Source organism: Myotis myotis, unplaced genomic scaffold (assembly GCF_014108235.1).
Source record: "Myotis myotis isolate mMyoMyo1 unplaced genomic scaffold, mMyoMyo1.p scaffold_m19_p_45, whole genome shotgun sequence".
Lineage (NCBI taxonomy): Eukaryota > Metazoa > Chordata > Mammalia > Chiroptera > Vespertilionidae > Myotis > Myotis myotis.
Window position 1 is genome coordinate 543,470 of NW_023416352.1, and position 17,535 is coordinate 561,004.

Here is a 17,535-nt window from a genome sequence, read left to right on the forward strand (position 1 = left end):
TGCTGTTGAGTTTTAGTTCTGGATATTAACTCCTAGTCAGATAAATGATTTGCAAATATTTTCCCCCATTACGTGGGTTGTCTTTTCACTGTTATATCCTTTGATGCCCAGGTTTGGATTTTGATGTCATCCAATTTATCTGTTTTTTCTTGTGTTGCCTGTGCTTTGCTGTCATGTCCAACAAATCATTGCCAAATCCAGTGGCATGTAGCCGTTCTCCTGTTTTAAGAGTTTAAGGTCTTGCTCTTCCATTGAGGTCTTTGATCCATTCTGAGTTGACTTTTCCATGTGGAGTGAGGTAAGAGTCCAGCTTGGTTCTTTTGCATGTGGGTACCCAGTTTCCCCAGCACCATTTATTGAAAAGACTGCCCTTTCCCCATTGAGTGACCTTGAGTCCCTTTGTCAGAGTTCATCTGACCACATACATGAGGGTTTGTTTCCGAGCTCTCTATTCTATTCCACGGGTCCCTACGCTTGTCCTTAGGCCAGTACCACACTATTGTGCTGACAGTAACTTTATCATAAGCCTTGAAATTGTGAAGTGTGAGCCCTCCAACTTTGTGCTTCCTATCCAAGATGGTTTTGGCTCTTCAATGTAGAGTGGATTTTTCTATTTTTGCAAAAAATGCCGTTGCGATTCTTTTTTTTTTTTTTTTGAATTATTGATTTTTTACAGAGAGGAAGGGAGAGAGAGAGTTAGAAACATCGATGAGAGAGAAACACCGATCAGCTGCCTCCCGCACACCTCCCACTGGGGATGTGCCCACAACCAAGGTACATGCCCTTGACCGGGATCGAACCCAGGACCCTTCAGTCCACAGGACGACGCTCTATCCACTGAGCCAAACCGGTTACGGCGCCGTTGGGATTCTGATGGGGATTGTGTTGGATCTGTAGAACGCTTAGGATGGCACTGACACACTAGCAATTTTACGTTTTCCAACCCAGGTTCACGGGATATTAACAATTTTTAATCACATAAGTGGCTCACACGACTGGCTTAAATATTCCTCCAAACACCACGTTAGCTGTGTCAATAATATCACGTTAATTAGACTGGATGAGAGTTGGCAAGTGTCCCCCCCCCACCCCCCAACTGTGGACAATTAGCCTTGGGGCAGCAGGAACTGGGCTGAGAGCTTGTGGGCTGTTTGCCTGGGATTGGCCTTGGGTGTTGGGGTTAGTGTGACTGGAGGTGGGAATGCAGTAAACTGGGCTGGTGCTAGGGCAGCGGTTCTCAACCTGGGGGTCGAACGACCCTTTCGCAGGGGTCGCCTAAGACCATCGGAAAACACATATATCATTACATATTGTTTTTGTGATGAATCACTATGCTTTCAATATGTTCAATTTGTAACAATGAAAATACATCCTGCATTACGATTCATAACAGTAGCAAAATTACAGTTATGAAGTAGCAACGAAAATCATGTTACGGTTGGGGGTCACCACCACATGAGGAACTGCATGAAAGGGTCGCGGCATGAGGAAGGTTGAGAACCGCTGTGCTAGGGGCTGTCACTGAGGTGGTGCTTGTAACTGGGAATTCACGGCTGGGCCTGGGGCTGGGGGGGCCGTCTCCTCCCTCCCTGACCCCTGCCCCGGCCAAGAGTAGAGCGAGACCACACACCCAGCTCACACATCTTTATTGGACCAGATGTGGGGTTCCAAACCCACACAGGGTGCCTCCGTCCGGCACCAGCCCAGCCACAGAGCCCCGCCCACGACTTCCCGGGGAGACCAGGTTCCGGCCGGAAGAGATCACAGGTTGGTGGGCGGCAGGGGTGCCCCGGAGCCCCTAGTGGCCGGGGAGAGACCCACGCCGGTTCCCCGCGTCCTCCTCCCCCCGCCCCCGGCACCCTCGCTTCAGACGCTGCCCCTCCTGGAACAGGGAGGCCACGTCCAGCAGCGCGTCCTCAATGTGCTGCCCGAGCCGGTGCGAGTCCTGGAACGAGGAATGGGTCCCGTCCAAGGGGAGCTGGGGGAGGGGCCCCTGCATGGGGGCTGGGGGCTGCGGGAGAGAGGGCTGGGGGGCAGGTCGGGGCTGGGGGTCTGGACTCGGTTCTGGAGAGGAGGGAGCTAGGGGTCCAGACTCCTGGGTCCTGAGGAAGGAGGTGGGGGTGGTTCGGTGGGTCTCACCGTTTTTGTGCTTGATTTTTTGCTGGAAATGTGGAAGGTGACCGTGTCATCCCCCATGAAGATGTAAGAAACACCGTAGCCGTGGTCATCCACCTGGAAAGGGACAGGGCGAGGGGAACAGAAGGCCCAGGTGCCTCCCCACCAGGAGGCAGGAGGCAGGAGGCAGGTGTGCAGGCTGCCAGCGCCCCCGTCGGGGTTCAGGGCGCCGGGTCCGCCCGTCCCACTCACAGGCCCAAACCCTCCACCGGAGGACACGTAGTCGGGGTAGTTGTGGACGTCAAACAGGTGGGTTTGCTGCACGGGGATCTGGCTGGTGGCCAGCTGCCACTGCTCCGAGTGAACCTGAGGGGAGGAGGACGGTCACAGACACGCCCCCCCCCCAAAAAAAAAAGAGAGAAAAACATAGACTCGCAGGTCCGCGCCCCCTCGGCTCCGCTCCACGCCACACAGCCCTCGCCCTCTCTGACCTGCCCCCCTGGCTTCCGGGTTTCCCTAAATCTGCTCCCACCTGCACCCTGCCCTTCTCCTTCCCGACCACCTCTCCGCTCTCCTCCTGGAACCCGCCCTGCTCGTCTCACCCCTCCTGACACGCCCCCTTCTCCAAGGCCACGCCCCCTTCTTCCAGGTGCCCGGGCATCCCTCTCCCTGGGACCAGCCCCTCCCATTTCTGTCTGAGACCACGCCCCTCTCCCCTTTGCCCCGCCCCCTTTCCCTTCCCTCTAGCCTGGGCTCCCCAGCTCTCTCCTCTGCGGTTACCTCCTTTTCCCAGCATCCCCCTCCCTGCCCCCAAGTGCCTCCCTCGTCTCTAGCCCTTTCCCTGCACCCCAACCTGGTCCAGGAAGGGCGCCTGCAGGTGGAGGAGCTGGGACACGATGTGGAGTGCGAACAGGTGGCGGTCCACGCCCTGCCCGCTCATGGCCGCCTTCAGCAGAGCCTGGTGCTTGTCCACCGCCAGGCGGAACAGGGAGAGGCACTGGGAGTCCTGGGGTCCCGGGGAGGTCGCAGGTCATGGAAAAACAGGAAGTGGGCTTACTGCGGGGGGTCTGTCACACCCCGGGCCTCACCCCAGCTTGCAACACCCCTGCAAGGCAGAGACAGCAGCCCTGTTTTACAGATGGAAACGGGCTCAATGGGGGAAAGTCACCTGCCCAGGGGCACGGAGCAAAGCAGAAGCAGAGGGGTTCCCAGGCTTCCTGACACTCCTCCCACTGAGCCACATAGGCAGGGGGAGAGGGGGCAGAGGTGCCTGCGGCAGAGGGCGGGGGCGGGTGTCTGAGCAGAGAGGTTATAGAGGGAACAGGAGCAATGGTGCCAATGGAAGTCACAAGGTTAAAAATCAAAGGTTAAATCATCAAAGGGCTGCACTGTGGCAAAAGGGCTCCCTCTTGGGTGCTCCCGCCCTGTCCTGTGAGACCCCCATTAAAGTCTATATCAGTCCAGCCGGTGTGGCTCAGTGGTTGCGTGTCAATCTATGAACCAGGAGGTCACAGTTAGATTCCCGGTCAGGGCACATGCCCAGGTTGCGGGCTCAATCCCCAGTAGGGGGAGTGCGGGAGGCAGCTGATCAATGGCCGCTCTCATCATTGATGGTTATCTCTCTCTCATATATACATACATATATATATGCGTGTATGTGTGTGTGTATATATATGCCTGTATCACACTATGCTGAACTATCTCCGTTTCCCCCATCAGTGAGCTCCTCGAGGTCCGAGTCCAGGCCTGTCCTCCCTGCCCCGTGCGCCCCCAGCAGCTGCTCCATAAACATCTGCAAGGTCACGAGTGGGGATGTGGAGGTGACCGAAGCCTCAGCTGAGGCTCACACCCACTGTCTTCTCTCTGTCCTCCATGGCTCGCACGAAGTTGCAGGCTTCCCGCGTGCAAGACCGCACTGTCTCCGTCCGGCCTTCCAGGAACAGGCGCGTCATGGCCGACTCATAAGTCAGGCAGAAGCGACCCCTGTCCTGGGGGACAAGGAGAAGAGGAGCTGTCACCTGGGTTCAGGAAGTCTTTCCAGACGTGGCCCACCTCTGGGCCCGCAGCCTCCTCCCACCCAGCAAGGTGTGGTTGGGGGAGAGGAATCCAGATGGCAGACCCGCCCTCCGGCGCGGCTCCGTTGGCTGGGCATTGCCCTGTGCACCAAAAGGCTGCTGGCTCGCCCTGGCCGGTGTGGCTCAGTGGATAGAGCGCCGGCCCTCGGACTGAAGGGTCTAGGGTTAGATTCTGGTCAAGGGCATGTACCTCAGTTCCAGGCTCCATCCTAGCCCTGGTCAGGGTGCGTGCGGGAGGCAACCAATCCATGTGTCTCTCTCTAAACATCAATGTTTCTCTCTGTCTCTCCCTGTCCCTTCCACTCTCTCTAAAAAATCAATGGAAAAATATCCTCGGGTAAGGATTAACAACAACAACAACAAAAAGGTTGCTGGCTCAATCCCCAGTCAGGGCACCTGCAGGGGTTGCAGGCTCCATCCCCAGTAAGGGGCATGCAGGAGGCTGCTGATCAAGGTTTCACTGTCACATCAATGTTTCTCTCTCTCTCTCCCTCTCCATTCTTCTCTCTCTAAAAATATTGAAGAAAAAAAACTACCTCTGGGGGGAAAAGATAGTAGACCCAAATGGCTGAGAAGACTCATGAAAGGGGCTGCCGTGGCAGGCCTCGGGGGACCAGGGAACCGAGTTCCTGAGAGGGGGTGGGGTCAGGGAACCTCACGGACCCGGAAGTGGGCCAGCTGCAAGGCCGTCTGGATGAAGCTGTCTGAGGACAGGTGGCAGCGTCTGATGAAGCTCTTGCCGAAGTGGGAGAAGGGGAAGACGTGGCAGTCCGTGTCTCCGGACAAGGTCTTGGCTGCCCTCAGGGCGAGCGCGATGGACAGGTGGACCTGCCAGAGGCGGGGGGAGGGGAGGCCGGGTGAGAGATGGAGGGAAGACGAAGGTGGGGAATGAGGCCGGAAGTGGTGATGGGGATGGAGTTAGGGTTGGGGGGATCATGGAAGTTGGGACGAAGAAATGAATGGAGTTGAAGGGCTAGGGCAGTGATGGCGAACCTTTTGAGCTCGGCATGGCCGCATTTTGAAAAACCCTAACTTAACTCTGGTGCCGTGTCACATATAGACATTTTTTGATATTTGCAACCATAGTAAAACAAAGACTTATATTTTTGATATTTATTTTATATATTTAGATGCCATTTAACCAAGAAAAATCAACTAAAAAAATGAGTTCGCGTGTCACCTCTGACACACGTGTCATAGGTTCGCCATCACTGGGCTAGGTTATAGGTGGAGACAGGGAGGCCACTGCAGGCAGGAATGGGGCTGTGGATGGGCCGAAGTCAGGGTTGGGGCTGGAGCTGGGCTGGAGTTAGGGTTGGGGTTTCAGATGGGTTTGGTGTTGGAAACAGGATTGAATTTAGGATGGAGATGGTGTTGGGTGGAGATGAGTTTGGGTTGGGGATGGAGTAGGGGATGAGGTTGGTCTCGAGGTTGAGTTTGGGGATGAGAGTGAGTTTAGAGTCAAATCCAGGAATTTGGGGACTCGGAGGAGAGGCCCGGCAGCCCAGACTCACCTTGTCTGGAAGGTCCCAGTGTAGCCGCTGGGGCCGGGGCAGGGAGGGCTCAGGGTGGCCCTTGCAGTGGCCGTCCACCGAGTAGCCCAGCTGGAAGCATTCGGTGGCCAGAGTGAACTGTGTACAAATGCAGGTGGTCAGGGTCCCTGCCTCCCTCTGGCCCGCAGCCATCTAACCGGGGACCTCTTGGACCAGGCCCTTCTGGGCCTGGGGTCAGTCCCTGAGAAGGAGAAACCCTCATGTTCACAAGCGGGGTCTCAGGTTCAAGTCCATCGAGAGTGGGAGCGATGCTAATACCCAACGGCGCTTCCTATCCCTGACCTTCTGACAGGTTCTTAGAGCACCAATGGCTGCCCAGCCCTCCTGAGGACCACCCTCAGCATCCACCCTGCTTTTATTATTGTTAAATATTGTTAAATATTTTATTTTTTAAAAATATTTTTTTATTAATTTCAGTGAGGAAGGGAAAGGGAGACAGAAATATCAATGATGAGAAAGAATCATTGATCGGCTGCCTCCTGTACGCCCCCCACTGGGGATGGAGCCCCCAACCCAGGCATGTGCCCTGACCGGAATCGAACCGTGACCTCCTGGTTCATAGGTTGACGCTCAACCACTAGCCACGCCGGCTGGGCCTGCTAAATATTTTAAATCAACCCTGACCGAGTACCTGCTACCCTCAGCGTGGCACTTCTCTCTATCTTACTCTATGTGCCATCTCCTCGTTCAACGTGGACATACGGAGGTGATATGTGGACGTGAACAGCCTGAGGGTCTGACGTGGAACTGAACTGTGTCTCATTTGCCAAAATATTCCCATTTTACAAACGAGAAACGGGCCCAGGAGAGTCTGCGCTGATCTGGGCTGCTCCTGAGGTCTGGAGGGGCCTCCCTCCCCCGCTCACACCCTGCTCCCCACCCTGGGCCCCATCCAGCCCTCATGCAGCACCGGAGATGGGGCCGATGGGCGGCAGGCACCCCCCTCTGATTTAAAATGAAATAAAATGGAGACTTGAGGTTCTCATGACTGGATGGGACTTAAAGATAAAAGGATGGAGGGGAGTAACTTGCCCAGGGTCACTCAGCCAAGCTGAGAGGCGGTTCCAACTCAGCGATGATGATGTGACTCAAAGGCCCCCTCATTCTGGCCTCAGAACATTCCGGATTCACAGTCCTGCTCTGCAGCTCCTGGCTCTGTGACTGGGCAAATCAGCTCCCTTCTCTGAGTCCCAACTGCCCACCCAGGCCCCCTGCCTTGCTGGGTGGCCCTCTCCGGTCTCTCCTTTCTCTCTCCGAGCCTCCACTTCTCCTCTGACCCTCAGTCCCGGGGGAGGAAGGTCTCTGGAAATGGGGGTGGTGGTCCCCAGGGGGTGCGGGGGGACTGCCCTACCTCCCACATGTGCCCTGAGACGGGGCAGTCCGCCCACGAGTGCTCCACGCTGAGGCCCAGCTTGCCGTTGGAGAAGACGATGAGGGTGAAGGACTTGTCATACCAGCTGCGGGAGAGAGGTCGGAGAGGTCACCAAGGAGCGGGGCCAGGAGGGAAGTCGGGGTGCCCTGAGGGCCGTGTGGGGATTTCTGGGTGGGGAGACTTTTCTGGAATCAGGGCTGGTGTGGGACCTCCAAGAGGGCGGGGCCTCCAGCTGGTGGCTCTGGATGGGCTCTGGGCCGGGTCCCAGGTGTGAAGAGCTGGGGATTTTGAGAGAAGGTACCAGGTAAGGTGCGAGGTTCAGGGGGCGCAGGGGCCTCAGAGACCAGGGTGACTGGTGGGCATCTAGGAAGTGTCTGAGCGTCTCTAGGTCTTGGGTTTAGGACGCCAGCATTCAGGTCTGGGGGTCTCGGGCCTCTGAGTCTGAGATCCCAGGCTTGGGGTCCGGGCTCTGGGGATCTCTGGGTCTGAGGGTCCAGGTCTGGGATCTGGGGTTCCAGGGTCTGGGTCTAGGCTTCTCTGGGTCGGAGGTCCCCAGGTCGCAAGGCCTTGAGTCTGGGGTCCTCAGGTCCAGGGGGCCATTGGGTCTGGAGGTGCCCCAGAACTGGGGGTCAGGGTCTGTGTGTCCACGGCCCAGAGTATTAGGTCCAGGGTTCCGGTCGCAGGTGGGGGGGGGGGGGCGGTCCAGGCCCGGGGCAGACTCACCGGTCGTGGCCCCGGCCAGCCAGCAGGGCGTGGGCGTAGGCGTCCAAGGAGGCCGCGGGGTCCTCCCTGGTGAGCCCCGCGGGCTCCGAGTCCAGCGAGACAAAGAAAGCGGCCCCTTCCACCGCCTCCAGGGCCTCCCCCGCGCGGCTCTTCAGGGACCTCCGCGCCTGCGCCCACAGGTCCCTGTTGGGGGGGGGGGCGTGCCTGAGCCCCGGAGCCTGCCCGGCCCCCACCGGCCCCCAACCCCGGGGTGGCGGCGGGGCCCATGCGCCCCTGCCCTCCCCCCTCACCTGGGCGCCGCGGTCAGGGCCGCCAGGTGCTCCTCGTGGGGGCAGGCGGGCGAGGGGTCGTCCAGGATTCGCTGAAACTGCTGCTCCAGGGCGCGAGGGGACAGCAGGCCGCTCGGGGAGTGGGTGCCCACGCGGAAGAACCGGCCCCGGTGGAACACGGCCACGTGCCGGCTGTCCCGGAGGTGGCGCAGGTGGTCTGGGTGGGCGGGCAGAGTGTGCGGGCAGGAGGGTTGGAAACATTAAGAATAAGAATAGCAACTATGGCCCTAACCGGTTTGGCTCAGTGGATAGAGCGTCCGCCTGCGGACTCAAGGGTCCCAGGTTCGATTCCGGCCAAGGGCATGTACCTTGGTTGCAGGCACGTACCCAATAGGCAGCTAATCGATGTTTCTCTCTCATCGATGTTTCTAACTCCCTCTCCCTCTCCCTAACTCTCTGTAAAAAATCAATAAAATATACTAAAAAAAAAAAAAAAAGAATAGCAACTACTCCCTGGCTGGTGTGGTTCAGTGGCTAAAGCCATGGCCTGCAGACTGAAAGGTCTCTGATTGGATTCCGGTCAAGGGCACATGCCCGGGTTGCAGGCTCGATTCCCAGTAGGGGGCGTGCAGGAGGCAGCCCCTCCATGATTCTGTCTCATCATTGATGTTTCTATCTCTCTCTCCCTCTCCCTTCCTCCCTGAAATCAATAAAAATATATATTAAAAGAAAATAATAGCAACTACCTACTTCCTAAGCGGCTTGCACTGTTCTGGGCACCTATCTACCCCTCACCACCCTCTGTGTCCTTATCCCACCTGAGAGATGGGAGGTTGAGGCCCAGAGAGGGCGACTTGCTCAAGGCCACACGGCTGGGAAGACGGAGCTGGGATGCAACCCGGCCTCGGGCTCCAGCACACACGCTCTTGGCTGCTACACTGTCCCGTCTCCCAGAGCCAGGAGCGGAGAGGGTCTCACCTTTCTGGGCCCCAGGCACCCGCGTGGTGTTGAATATCTTCTCATACTGGGCGGAGCACAGGGGCCGCATTCCCATCAGCAACGTCTGCAGAAGACCTCAGGCTCGGGAGCTGCCTCCCCGCCCCCACCCCCACCCCACTCCCCGCCGGGGCCCACGCAGCCCCACGGCCACAGGATCACGGCCTCTGTCCCCCGGGGCCGCCCTCTTACCGGCAGGATCTCCTGGCGGTTCAGGCGGTGGCGGTAGAGCAGCAGGGCGTGCACAGCATTCCCAGCGCGAGCAGCCTGCACGGGTGTGGGCGTGACATACAGGAAGTCCTGGGGGCCGAGGAGGGGGCAGCAAAACGCCTGGGGTCAGGTTTGCCCCTGATCCCCAAACACAGACGGGTCCTGCCCCCAACAGAGGGCGAATGGTGAATTCAAGACAGTGATTTGGGTCACTGACCCTAAACCCCACCTTTTATCATTGTATGAGCCCCACTCCCTCCTCAGCTCCTAGCCCCCTTCTCCCCTCTCACCATCATATAATAGTTGCTATTCACCATCAGCGAGTTGCGGGAGCGAAGGTACACAAACTCTTCCCACCAGTCACTGACCTGGGGACGGGTCACAGAGACGCAGAGCTGGGGTGGCCGGGCCAGTGCAGGGGGGGCAGTGGCAGGGCCGAGCCACCCCAGACTTGACTGTGTCTGACAGGGAGGGCGGAGCCCAGTGCAGGCGGCCAGCCTGAGCAGTCGCTAGCAATAACCTAGAAGCTCCGCTCATGCTGTGGAATATTACACAGCTGTTAAAAAGAACAAGGTGCCCTGACCGGTTTGGCTCAGTGGATAGAGTGTCGGCCTGCAGACTGAAGGGTCCCAGGTTCGATTCCAGTCAAGGGCATGTACCTTGGTTGCGAGCACATCCCCAGTAGGGGGTGTGCAAGAGGCAGCTGATGGATGTTTCTCTCTCATCAGTGTTTCTTTTTTTTTTTTTTTTTTTTTAATATATTTTATTGATTTTTTACAGAGAGGAAGGGAGAGAGATAGAGAGCTAGAAACATCGATGAGAGAGAAACATCGATCAGCCACCTCCTGCACATCCCCCACCGGGGATGTGCCCGCAACCCAGGTACATGCCCTTGACCGGAATCGAACCCGGGACCCTTCAGTCCGCAGGCCGACGCTCTATCCACTGAGCCAAACCGGTTTCGGCTCATCAGTGTTTCTAACTCTCTATCCCTCTCTCTTTCTCTCTGTAAAAAATCAATAAAATATATTAAAAAAATAAAAACCATCATTCTCCCCTTAAAAAAAAAAAAGAACAAGCTATATCTGTATTAGTGACACGGAGTGAGCCTCACGGTGCTGCCGATGGCGAAGGCTGGGTACACAAGATATGTTTATCGATCCCATCTGAGATTAAAAAATCAACAACCAGGCCCTAACCAGTTTGGCTCAGTAGATAGAGCATCAGTCTGCAGACTGAAGGGTCTCAGGTTCGATTCCGGTCAAGGGCACGTGCCCGGGTTGCAGCCTTGATCCCCAGTGGGGGGGCGTGCAGGACTCAGCTGATCAATGGTTCTCCCTCATCATTGATGTTTCTATCTCTCTCTCCCTCTCCCTTCCTCTCTGAAATCAGTAAAAAAATATGTATATTTAAAAAGAACATCAGAGCGTGGAGAGAGGGGCTCACACTGCTGGCAGACGACAGAGTTCAGAGTACTGGAGAGTGCAGAGGAGCCGGAATATTGGAGCATCTGGGGCGGGTTTACATCATTGGAGCGTGGGGGCGGGGCTGAGATTGAGTGAGGGGCGGGGCTCAGGATGCCCGGTGTCTGGGGCCTCCAATCGCCGCAGGCCGAGGGGTTGTGGGCGGGGCGTGGGGCGGGGCGTAACCCTGCCGGGTCACGGGGATGCGCTCGGACCTCTGCCTTCCCCACAAGGGACTCACGTAATTGGACGCCCACCAGGACTTGAGCTGCAGGTACCACTGCAGCAGCGACGCCTGCAGCCTCAGGAATTCCTGAGCCAGGCCCGCCGTCCAGTCGAAATCCTCGTCCGAAAGGACAGGCCGGACGGACTCCAGGTACTGAGGGAAGAGGCGGAGAGGTAGGCAGGTCACGCCCCCAAGCCCGCCCCGCCCGCCTCTCTCCCATCCCCAGGGACCGGCCCACCTTGCGCACGGTGTCCTGCACGGAGGGCACCGGCTGGCGCGGCAGGGAGCGCTGGTAACTGAAGAGCATTGGGTGGCGGCCGGAGAAGATGCGGACCAGGGCCTGGGAAGTGGGGATTGTGGGTCATCAAACCCCTCACTGGGGCTGGGGACCTGGGTGAGGTGTGTGTGGCAACCCACAGAGCAGATGGGACAGATACCCGCCCAAAGGGGGATAGAGACCCAGAGGGAGGGGGACAGACCCAGAGAGAGGGGCACAGAGACCCAGAGAGAGGGGGACAGAGACCCAGAGGGAGGGGGACAGAGACCCAGAGGGAGGGGGACAGACCCAGAGAGAGGGGGACAGAGACCCAGAGAGAGGGGGACAGAGACCCAGAGGGAGGGGGACAGAGACCCAGAGGGAGGGGGACAGACCCAGAGAGAGGGGGATAGAGACCCAGAGGGAGGGGGACAGAGACCCAGAGGGAGGGGCACAGAGAAATAGGCCCCCACAGGGCCCGAGCAGGGCTCTGCCCCTCACATACCAGCCAAGTCTTGGTGGGTGAGGACATGGCTCCGTGGGGTTCGAGGAGCCAGCCGTGGTAGGACAACAGCAGCCTGAGAGCCACGTGAAGTGTGAAGATCAGGGCTCCCCAGAGGCACGAAGCAAACAGTGCGGCCGCCAGGACCCCGCGAAGCCTGTGGTGCTGTCCACCCCTGGGCGGAGAGAGAGGAAGGGCTGGGCCTCCTGGCCTCAGAACCCCCTCCCCTCCAGCCTCACTCGGCCCCTGCACTCCCTAATATTCTCTCACTGGTCTTCCGGCTGCTGGAGGCTTATCTTGTGGAACTAGAGTCAGTTAGAGGGTCCGGTTTCCTCATTTGTGAAGGAGGCAGGATCCTCTCTCAGCACCCTCCTCTTCCCAGGACTGTGGGGACCCCAAGCTTCTAAAATCATGTCTCACCGTCTCATGGAAACTGGTAGGTGCTTAATAAGTGTTATTTCTACTAAAAGGACACTTTTCCCTCCCAGATATCAATTATACTCTCAGCGAGGTTCTCAAAGTGTGGCCTGCACCTGGGAGCTTGCTGGGAATGCAGATTCCTGGGCCCTGCCCAGACCTAGTAAGACAGAATCTGTTGGGATGGGGTCCAACAATCAGTGTTGGGGTTTTTAAAAATGTTTTTATTCAGTCTACAGAGAGGGAGAAGAGAGAGAGAGAAACATCAATGTGAGAGAGAAACATCGATTGGTTGCCTCCTGAATGCCCTCAACTAGGGATGGAACCTGCAACTCGGGCATGTGCCCTGACCAGGAATCAAACCAGCAACCAACCATTCAGTGCATGGGACAACACCCAACCAATTGAGCCACACAGGCCAGGGCAGCAATCAGTGCTGTCTTTTGAAAATATGTTTTATTGCCCTGGCTGGTTTGGCTCTGTGGATAGAGCGTCGGCCTGCGGACTGAAGGGTCCCAGGTTCGATTCTGACCAAGGGCACATGCCTGGGTTGTGGGCTCGATCCCCAGTAGGGGATGTGCAGGAGGCAGCCGATCAATGACTCTCTCTCATCATTGATGTTTCTATCTTCTCTCCCTCTCCCTTCCTCTCTGAAATCAATAAAAATCAATTTAAAATGTTTTTATTGATTTTAGAGAGAGAAGAAGGAAGAGGGAGAGATAGGAACATAGATGAGAGATATTGATTGGCTGCCTCCTGCATGCACCCCCATTGGAGATGGAACCCGCCACTCAGGCACATGCCCTGATCGGGAATCAAACCGGGGACCTCTTGGTTCATGGGTCAATGCCCAACCACTGAGCCACACCAGCTGGGCAGCAATTGGTGTTTGAACAAGCCTTCCCAGGTGGTTCCAAATTAAACTCAAGTTTAGGAAACTGGCCTACAGTTTGCAACGTTGCTAACAGACATGGGAGCAGATCCCACCTGGAGGAGCTGTGCACAGGGTAAATCCAGTCTTCCTGGAAATTTCTACCTCCAATCCAAGAGCAGGCCTTTGGGACTGTCTACCCCAAATCTGCCTTCTTTCCTAGGGGCACTTATGCAAGAGTTAGACCCTGCCACTTCACCGTCATCTGGTTGCCAAATCTTTCCCAAAGCCGACAGCAACGACTGTAATATGACAACCGGTCCCCTTTAACAAGCTCCTGGCACCATACTGACTATTCCACATGGGTGACTTGAATTCTTCCAACCACCCTAAGAAGCAATTATCATTACCCCCATTTAATAAATGAAAACCCTGACACCTAATCTGGTGAAGTCTCTCTCTCTCTTTTTTTTTTAATATATTTTATTGATTTTTTACAGAGAGGAAGGTAGAGGGATAGAGAGTTGGAAACATCAGATGAGAGAGAAACATCGATCAGCTGCCTCCTGCACAACCCCCACTGGGAATGTGCCCGCAACCAAGGTACATGCCCTTGACCGGAATCAAACCTGGGACCCTTTAGTCCCCAGGCCAACGCTCCATCCACTGAGCCAAACCGGTTAGGGCAAGTCTCTTACCTAAAAGTGCACAATCAGAGACTAGCAGAGTTCACACTTGCATCAGTAAACATCACCATATCTGAGATATTTTCTAGTTTGTCCCCATCCCTCTTAACAAGAAGCAGCCAGGATGGAAAGAAGAGAGAAAAGCACCTCCTTTTTTATTGATGTGGTACCTTTTGTAATCTGTCCCTTTTCTTTAGCAGGCACAGCACACCGATAGAGAAACTTCCTAGGTGGAGGGAAAGGAACTAGGGAGGTTACTGGGCTGAAGTGGGAACTCACCAATCTGGCAGCAGCTCTTTAATCTTCTCCGTCAGTCCTAGGGAAGGATCCAGCTGGAGGAACCAGGCGAGCTGGATTGCACTGAAGAGGAAGAGCCAGCTGAGGGGGCTGGCAGGGAACACACCAGTGAGAAAGTCATTCTGTGGGGAAGAAAGAGCATCCATTCAATCGCATCCTCTAAGCACAATCCTTAGATATTGAGCATCCAGAGTGTGCTGGGTTCTGAGCCGGGTGCTCAAGACCCCGTGGGTAGCAGACTGATCTAGATTCTATCCTCAGGGAGGTCAGTCAAGAATGAAGCGAGTGCTAATGACAGGAGACAAGACACAGGAGCCCTGTGGTGGCAGGTTGCTCATCCTGAGGGAGTCAGGGAGGGCTTCCTGGAGGAGGTTACTCTCAGGAAGGACCTGGAAGGCAAAATGTTCCCCCAGACAGAGGAGCATCTGGAGCTCAGTAGGCCTTCTGGAGCTACCTGGCTGTGGAATGAATGAGGAATGGATGAAAGTGCTGGGTTACTAATCAGATTCCTAGAGAAGGGTGAACAAGATAATTAACATGTAATGAGCGCTTACTACATGCCAGGTGCCTTTTACAAGGCTTAACTCTTTAAATCCTCCCACAACCCTGAGAAGTAGGTACTAAGATTATCTCATTTTACATTAAAAACAAGCCCTAGTGGGTTTGGCTCAGTGGATAGAACATCAGCCTGTGGACTGAAGATTCCCAGGTTTGAATCCAGTCAAGGGCACGTACCTTGGGTGCAGGCTCCTCCCTGGCCTGGGCCCTGGTCCGGGCTTGTTCAGGGAGGCAACCAATCGATGTGTTTCAGGCACATCAATATTTCTCTCTGTCTTTCCCTCTTCCACTTTCTAAAAACCAATGGGAAAAACATCCTTGGATGAGGCTTTAAAACAACAAAACAACCCTAACCGGTTTGGCTCAGTGGATAGAGCGTCGGCCTGCGGCCTGAAGGGTCCCAGGTTTGATCCCGGCCAGGGGCAATGTTTTTAACTCTCTATCCCTCTCCCTTCCTCTCTGTAAAAAATCAATAAAATATATTTTAAAAATATAAAAACAACAAAACAAGCAAACAAAACAACACGGCTTCAAGATCACACAGAGAGCAAAGTTAAGACAGGATTAAAGCTACCACCGACCATTAGCTGGGGCATCACCATCCCGGCTCAAGCGACCTCTTTCTCTCTCCTTCCCACACTTAACGATTAGGAAGGCCTCAGAAATCAGGCTTTAGAACCTGGGCTCCGGAGTCCCACCCTCCGCTCTGTCCCTAACTGGCCGAGTGATGGCAAGCACGTGCCCTCTCTGTGTCCTTCTGTAGAATGGGAGCGATCACAGAGCTGTCACAAGGGCCGGATGAGACACTGTCATTCCACAAATGCTAACTGGGGCCTCACAGCAGTGACCAGGTAGCAAGATTCCTGTGGTCAAGGGGACAGAGAGGATGCCTGCGTAAGGGAAGGACTCAGTGCAGTGTGTCGGACAGTGCTGGGTGCTAGGGAGAAAAATAAAGCAGAGAAGGGGCCTGGGGAAGGGGCTGCCTGGCACAGCTCAGAGCCAGGCACTCGGCAGGTGCCCAATAAATGTCACTACAGTGAGCCTTTCTGCTGCTGCTCTGCTTCTCCTGGGGGGTTTATGTACTTGACAGTCTGTCTTCCTTTGGCTTGGCAGGAAACGTTACGGGCATATATGGTTATTTTTGTTTTTTTTGTTAATCCTCACCTGAGGGTATTTTTTTCATTGCTTTTCAGAGAGAGAGAGAGAGAGAAACATCGATGTGAGACAGACACATCAACTAGTTGCCTCCCGCACGCACCCGGACCAGGGGTGGGGAGTAAACTGTAACCCAGGTTACACTCAACCACTGCGCCCCCCCTGCCGGGCGAAAACCTGCAGATGAAAGGGAAGATGAGAAGTGAACCATGGGAAGGGCACTGAGCTCTAGAAATTGGGGTGCAAGTTGTGTCTGGAGGCATGGGGAACGTGGGGGTCCCAGAAGTGGGTGCAAGCGGTGAATAGGGGTTCCCAGTGGGTGAGGCTGAGGATCCCTGAAGTGAGCCACAGACCAGGAAGGAGCTTTCAGAAGTCCTGGGAGCGGACAGCTTTCCCAGAAGGGGGGCCACCTGGATGCCAGAGGTGGGCCTCGGGCAGCCCGGAAACCGGTAACGGGATCCCCGGAAGGAAACCGAGCGCAGCCCTCCTCACCCAGAACCGGGAGAGATGCCTTTTCCAGGAGCGCAGTCCGGACAGGTAGATCTCCTGCAGCGCCGAGGCACTGAGGTCCGCTTCCGCCACGTCCGAGGTCAGTGAGGGTCGGAAGCCCACGGCTTGGTGCGCTTCAGCCATGTCCCGCCGGCCCCTGGGGGAGGACAGTCACTCCCTAAGCCCCCAGCTCGCGGCTCCCCCAGACCCAGGAGTCCAGGACCCCAGCCCCTCCTCCCGCAGACCCAGGCGTAGAGGACGCCAGCTCACCCTTCCTAAGGGTCTTGAGGGTCCCGGCCAGACACTCGGTGTTGGGGGGACCCTCCGTTGGGGACCTCAGTGGATACACACCGAGGCGGAGGGCTACCTCGCGTTTCCCTCTCGGAGGCTCTGTTGAGACTGGTGCGGGGGCAGTGCCGCCTCCCCATATAGGACTTTCAAAATTCGGGGGCGGAGGGGGGAAATCCGTGCAGGGAGAGTTACGGGGTCTCCGAGAAAAATATCAGTCCGAGACCCATTTGAAACAAACACCTGCCAGACGCTGGCACTGTCCCCCCATTTCCGTTTCCCATTCCAAGGCCGGGGGTGGGGTGGGGTGGGGGCGGGGGAACTGTCTATAAATTCACCCAGCGTCCCCTCCCCCTCGACAGGGGCTAGAGGGGATGGGGGAGGGCGCACCCTACTGCGCATGCCTCGCAGCCAGGGATGCTTCGAGGACAAGTGATGGAGAAGCTCGTCTGCCCAACCGGGGACACAGGCCTCCAGCCCCCGCGGTAGCCCGGGCCCCTCCCGTCCCGTACTCACTACGCTGAGTCGGGGGTCCGCCGATAGGATCCTGGGGACCAAGCCGGATGACGCCTCCCCGACCCCCGATTTGGAGCGCCAGGCCTGTCTCCCGCTTGCATAGATATAGGCAACCCAGGGCGAAGAGTCCACGATTTGGTCGATGGGCTTCCGGAGTTCCTGCACGCCCCGGATCACCCCACACCCAGGAACCCCGATTCCTGTCTCGCGTGTGCCTCCCTGCTATTCCAGTCCCTGGTTCTGTCCCGCCCCCTTCCAATCTCGGCGCCCTATCCCCGCCCCCTTCCAATCTCGGCGCCCTATCCCCGCCCCCTTCCAATCGCTCTGCGTCCTATCCCCGCCCCCTCGGGCCCAGCTTCCAATCCCCTCCCAGCGTTGAGTCCTAGCTGTCTTCCTACCCCGCCCCATTCCCCATTCGCCCCCAGCCTTCCACGCAGCATCTATCCTGAGCCCCAGGCTCTCGGGCTCCCCAGTCCGCTCTCTCAAGGAGCTCGCTCC

The 17,535-nt window shown here is 56.6% G+C and overlaps 1 protein-coding gene across 8 annotated transcripts; it reads right to left on the reverse strand.

Moving 5' to 3' along the window:
- Positions 1–1,629: 1,629 nt before the first annotated feature.
- On the reverse strand, positions 1,630–17,288 carry CPT1C (carnitine palmitoyltransferase 1C). Of its 8 annotated transcripts, none has more exons than XM_036307248.1 (19): positions 17,038–17,288; positions 16,237–16,390; positions 14,014–14,153; positions 11,764–11,935; positions 11,241–11,342; positions 11,018–11,155; positions 9,604–9,681; positions 9,296–9,403; positions 9,086–9,170; positions 8,129–8,324; positions 7,839–8,021; positions 7,095–7,200; positions 5,705–5,821; positions 4,854–5,018; positions 3,963–4,103; positions 2,969–3,121; positions 2,368–2,481; positions 2,140–2,232; positions 1,630–1,945 (listed from the first exon to the last, which is right to left on the reverse strand). In XM_036307248.1, the coding sequence occupies exons 2-19, from the start codon at positions 16,375–16,377 to the stop codon at positions 1,799–1,801; spliced, it is 2,379 nt and encodes a 792-aa protein (XP_036163141.1). In that variant the 5' UTR covers positions 16,378–16,390; positions 17,038–17,288; the 3' UTR covers positions 1,630–1,798. The 8 variants fall into 8 exon arrangements, with proteins under 8 accessions (XP_036163141.1, XP_036163139.1, XP_036163138.1 ...); XM_036307249.1 differs by having other exon boundaries at positions 1,799–1,945; positions 3,969–4,103; XM_036307246.1 differs by having other exon boundaries at positions 2,140–2,481; positions 9,628–9,681.
- Positions 17,289–17,535: the final 247 nt, after the last annotated feature.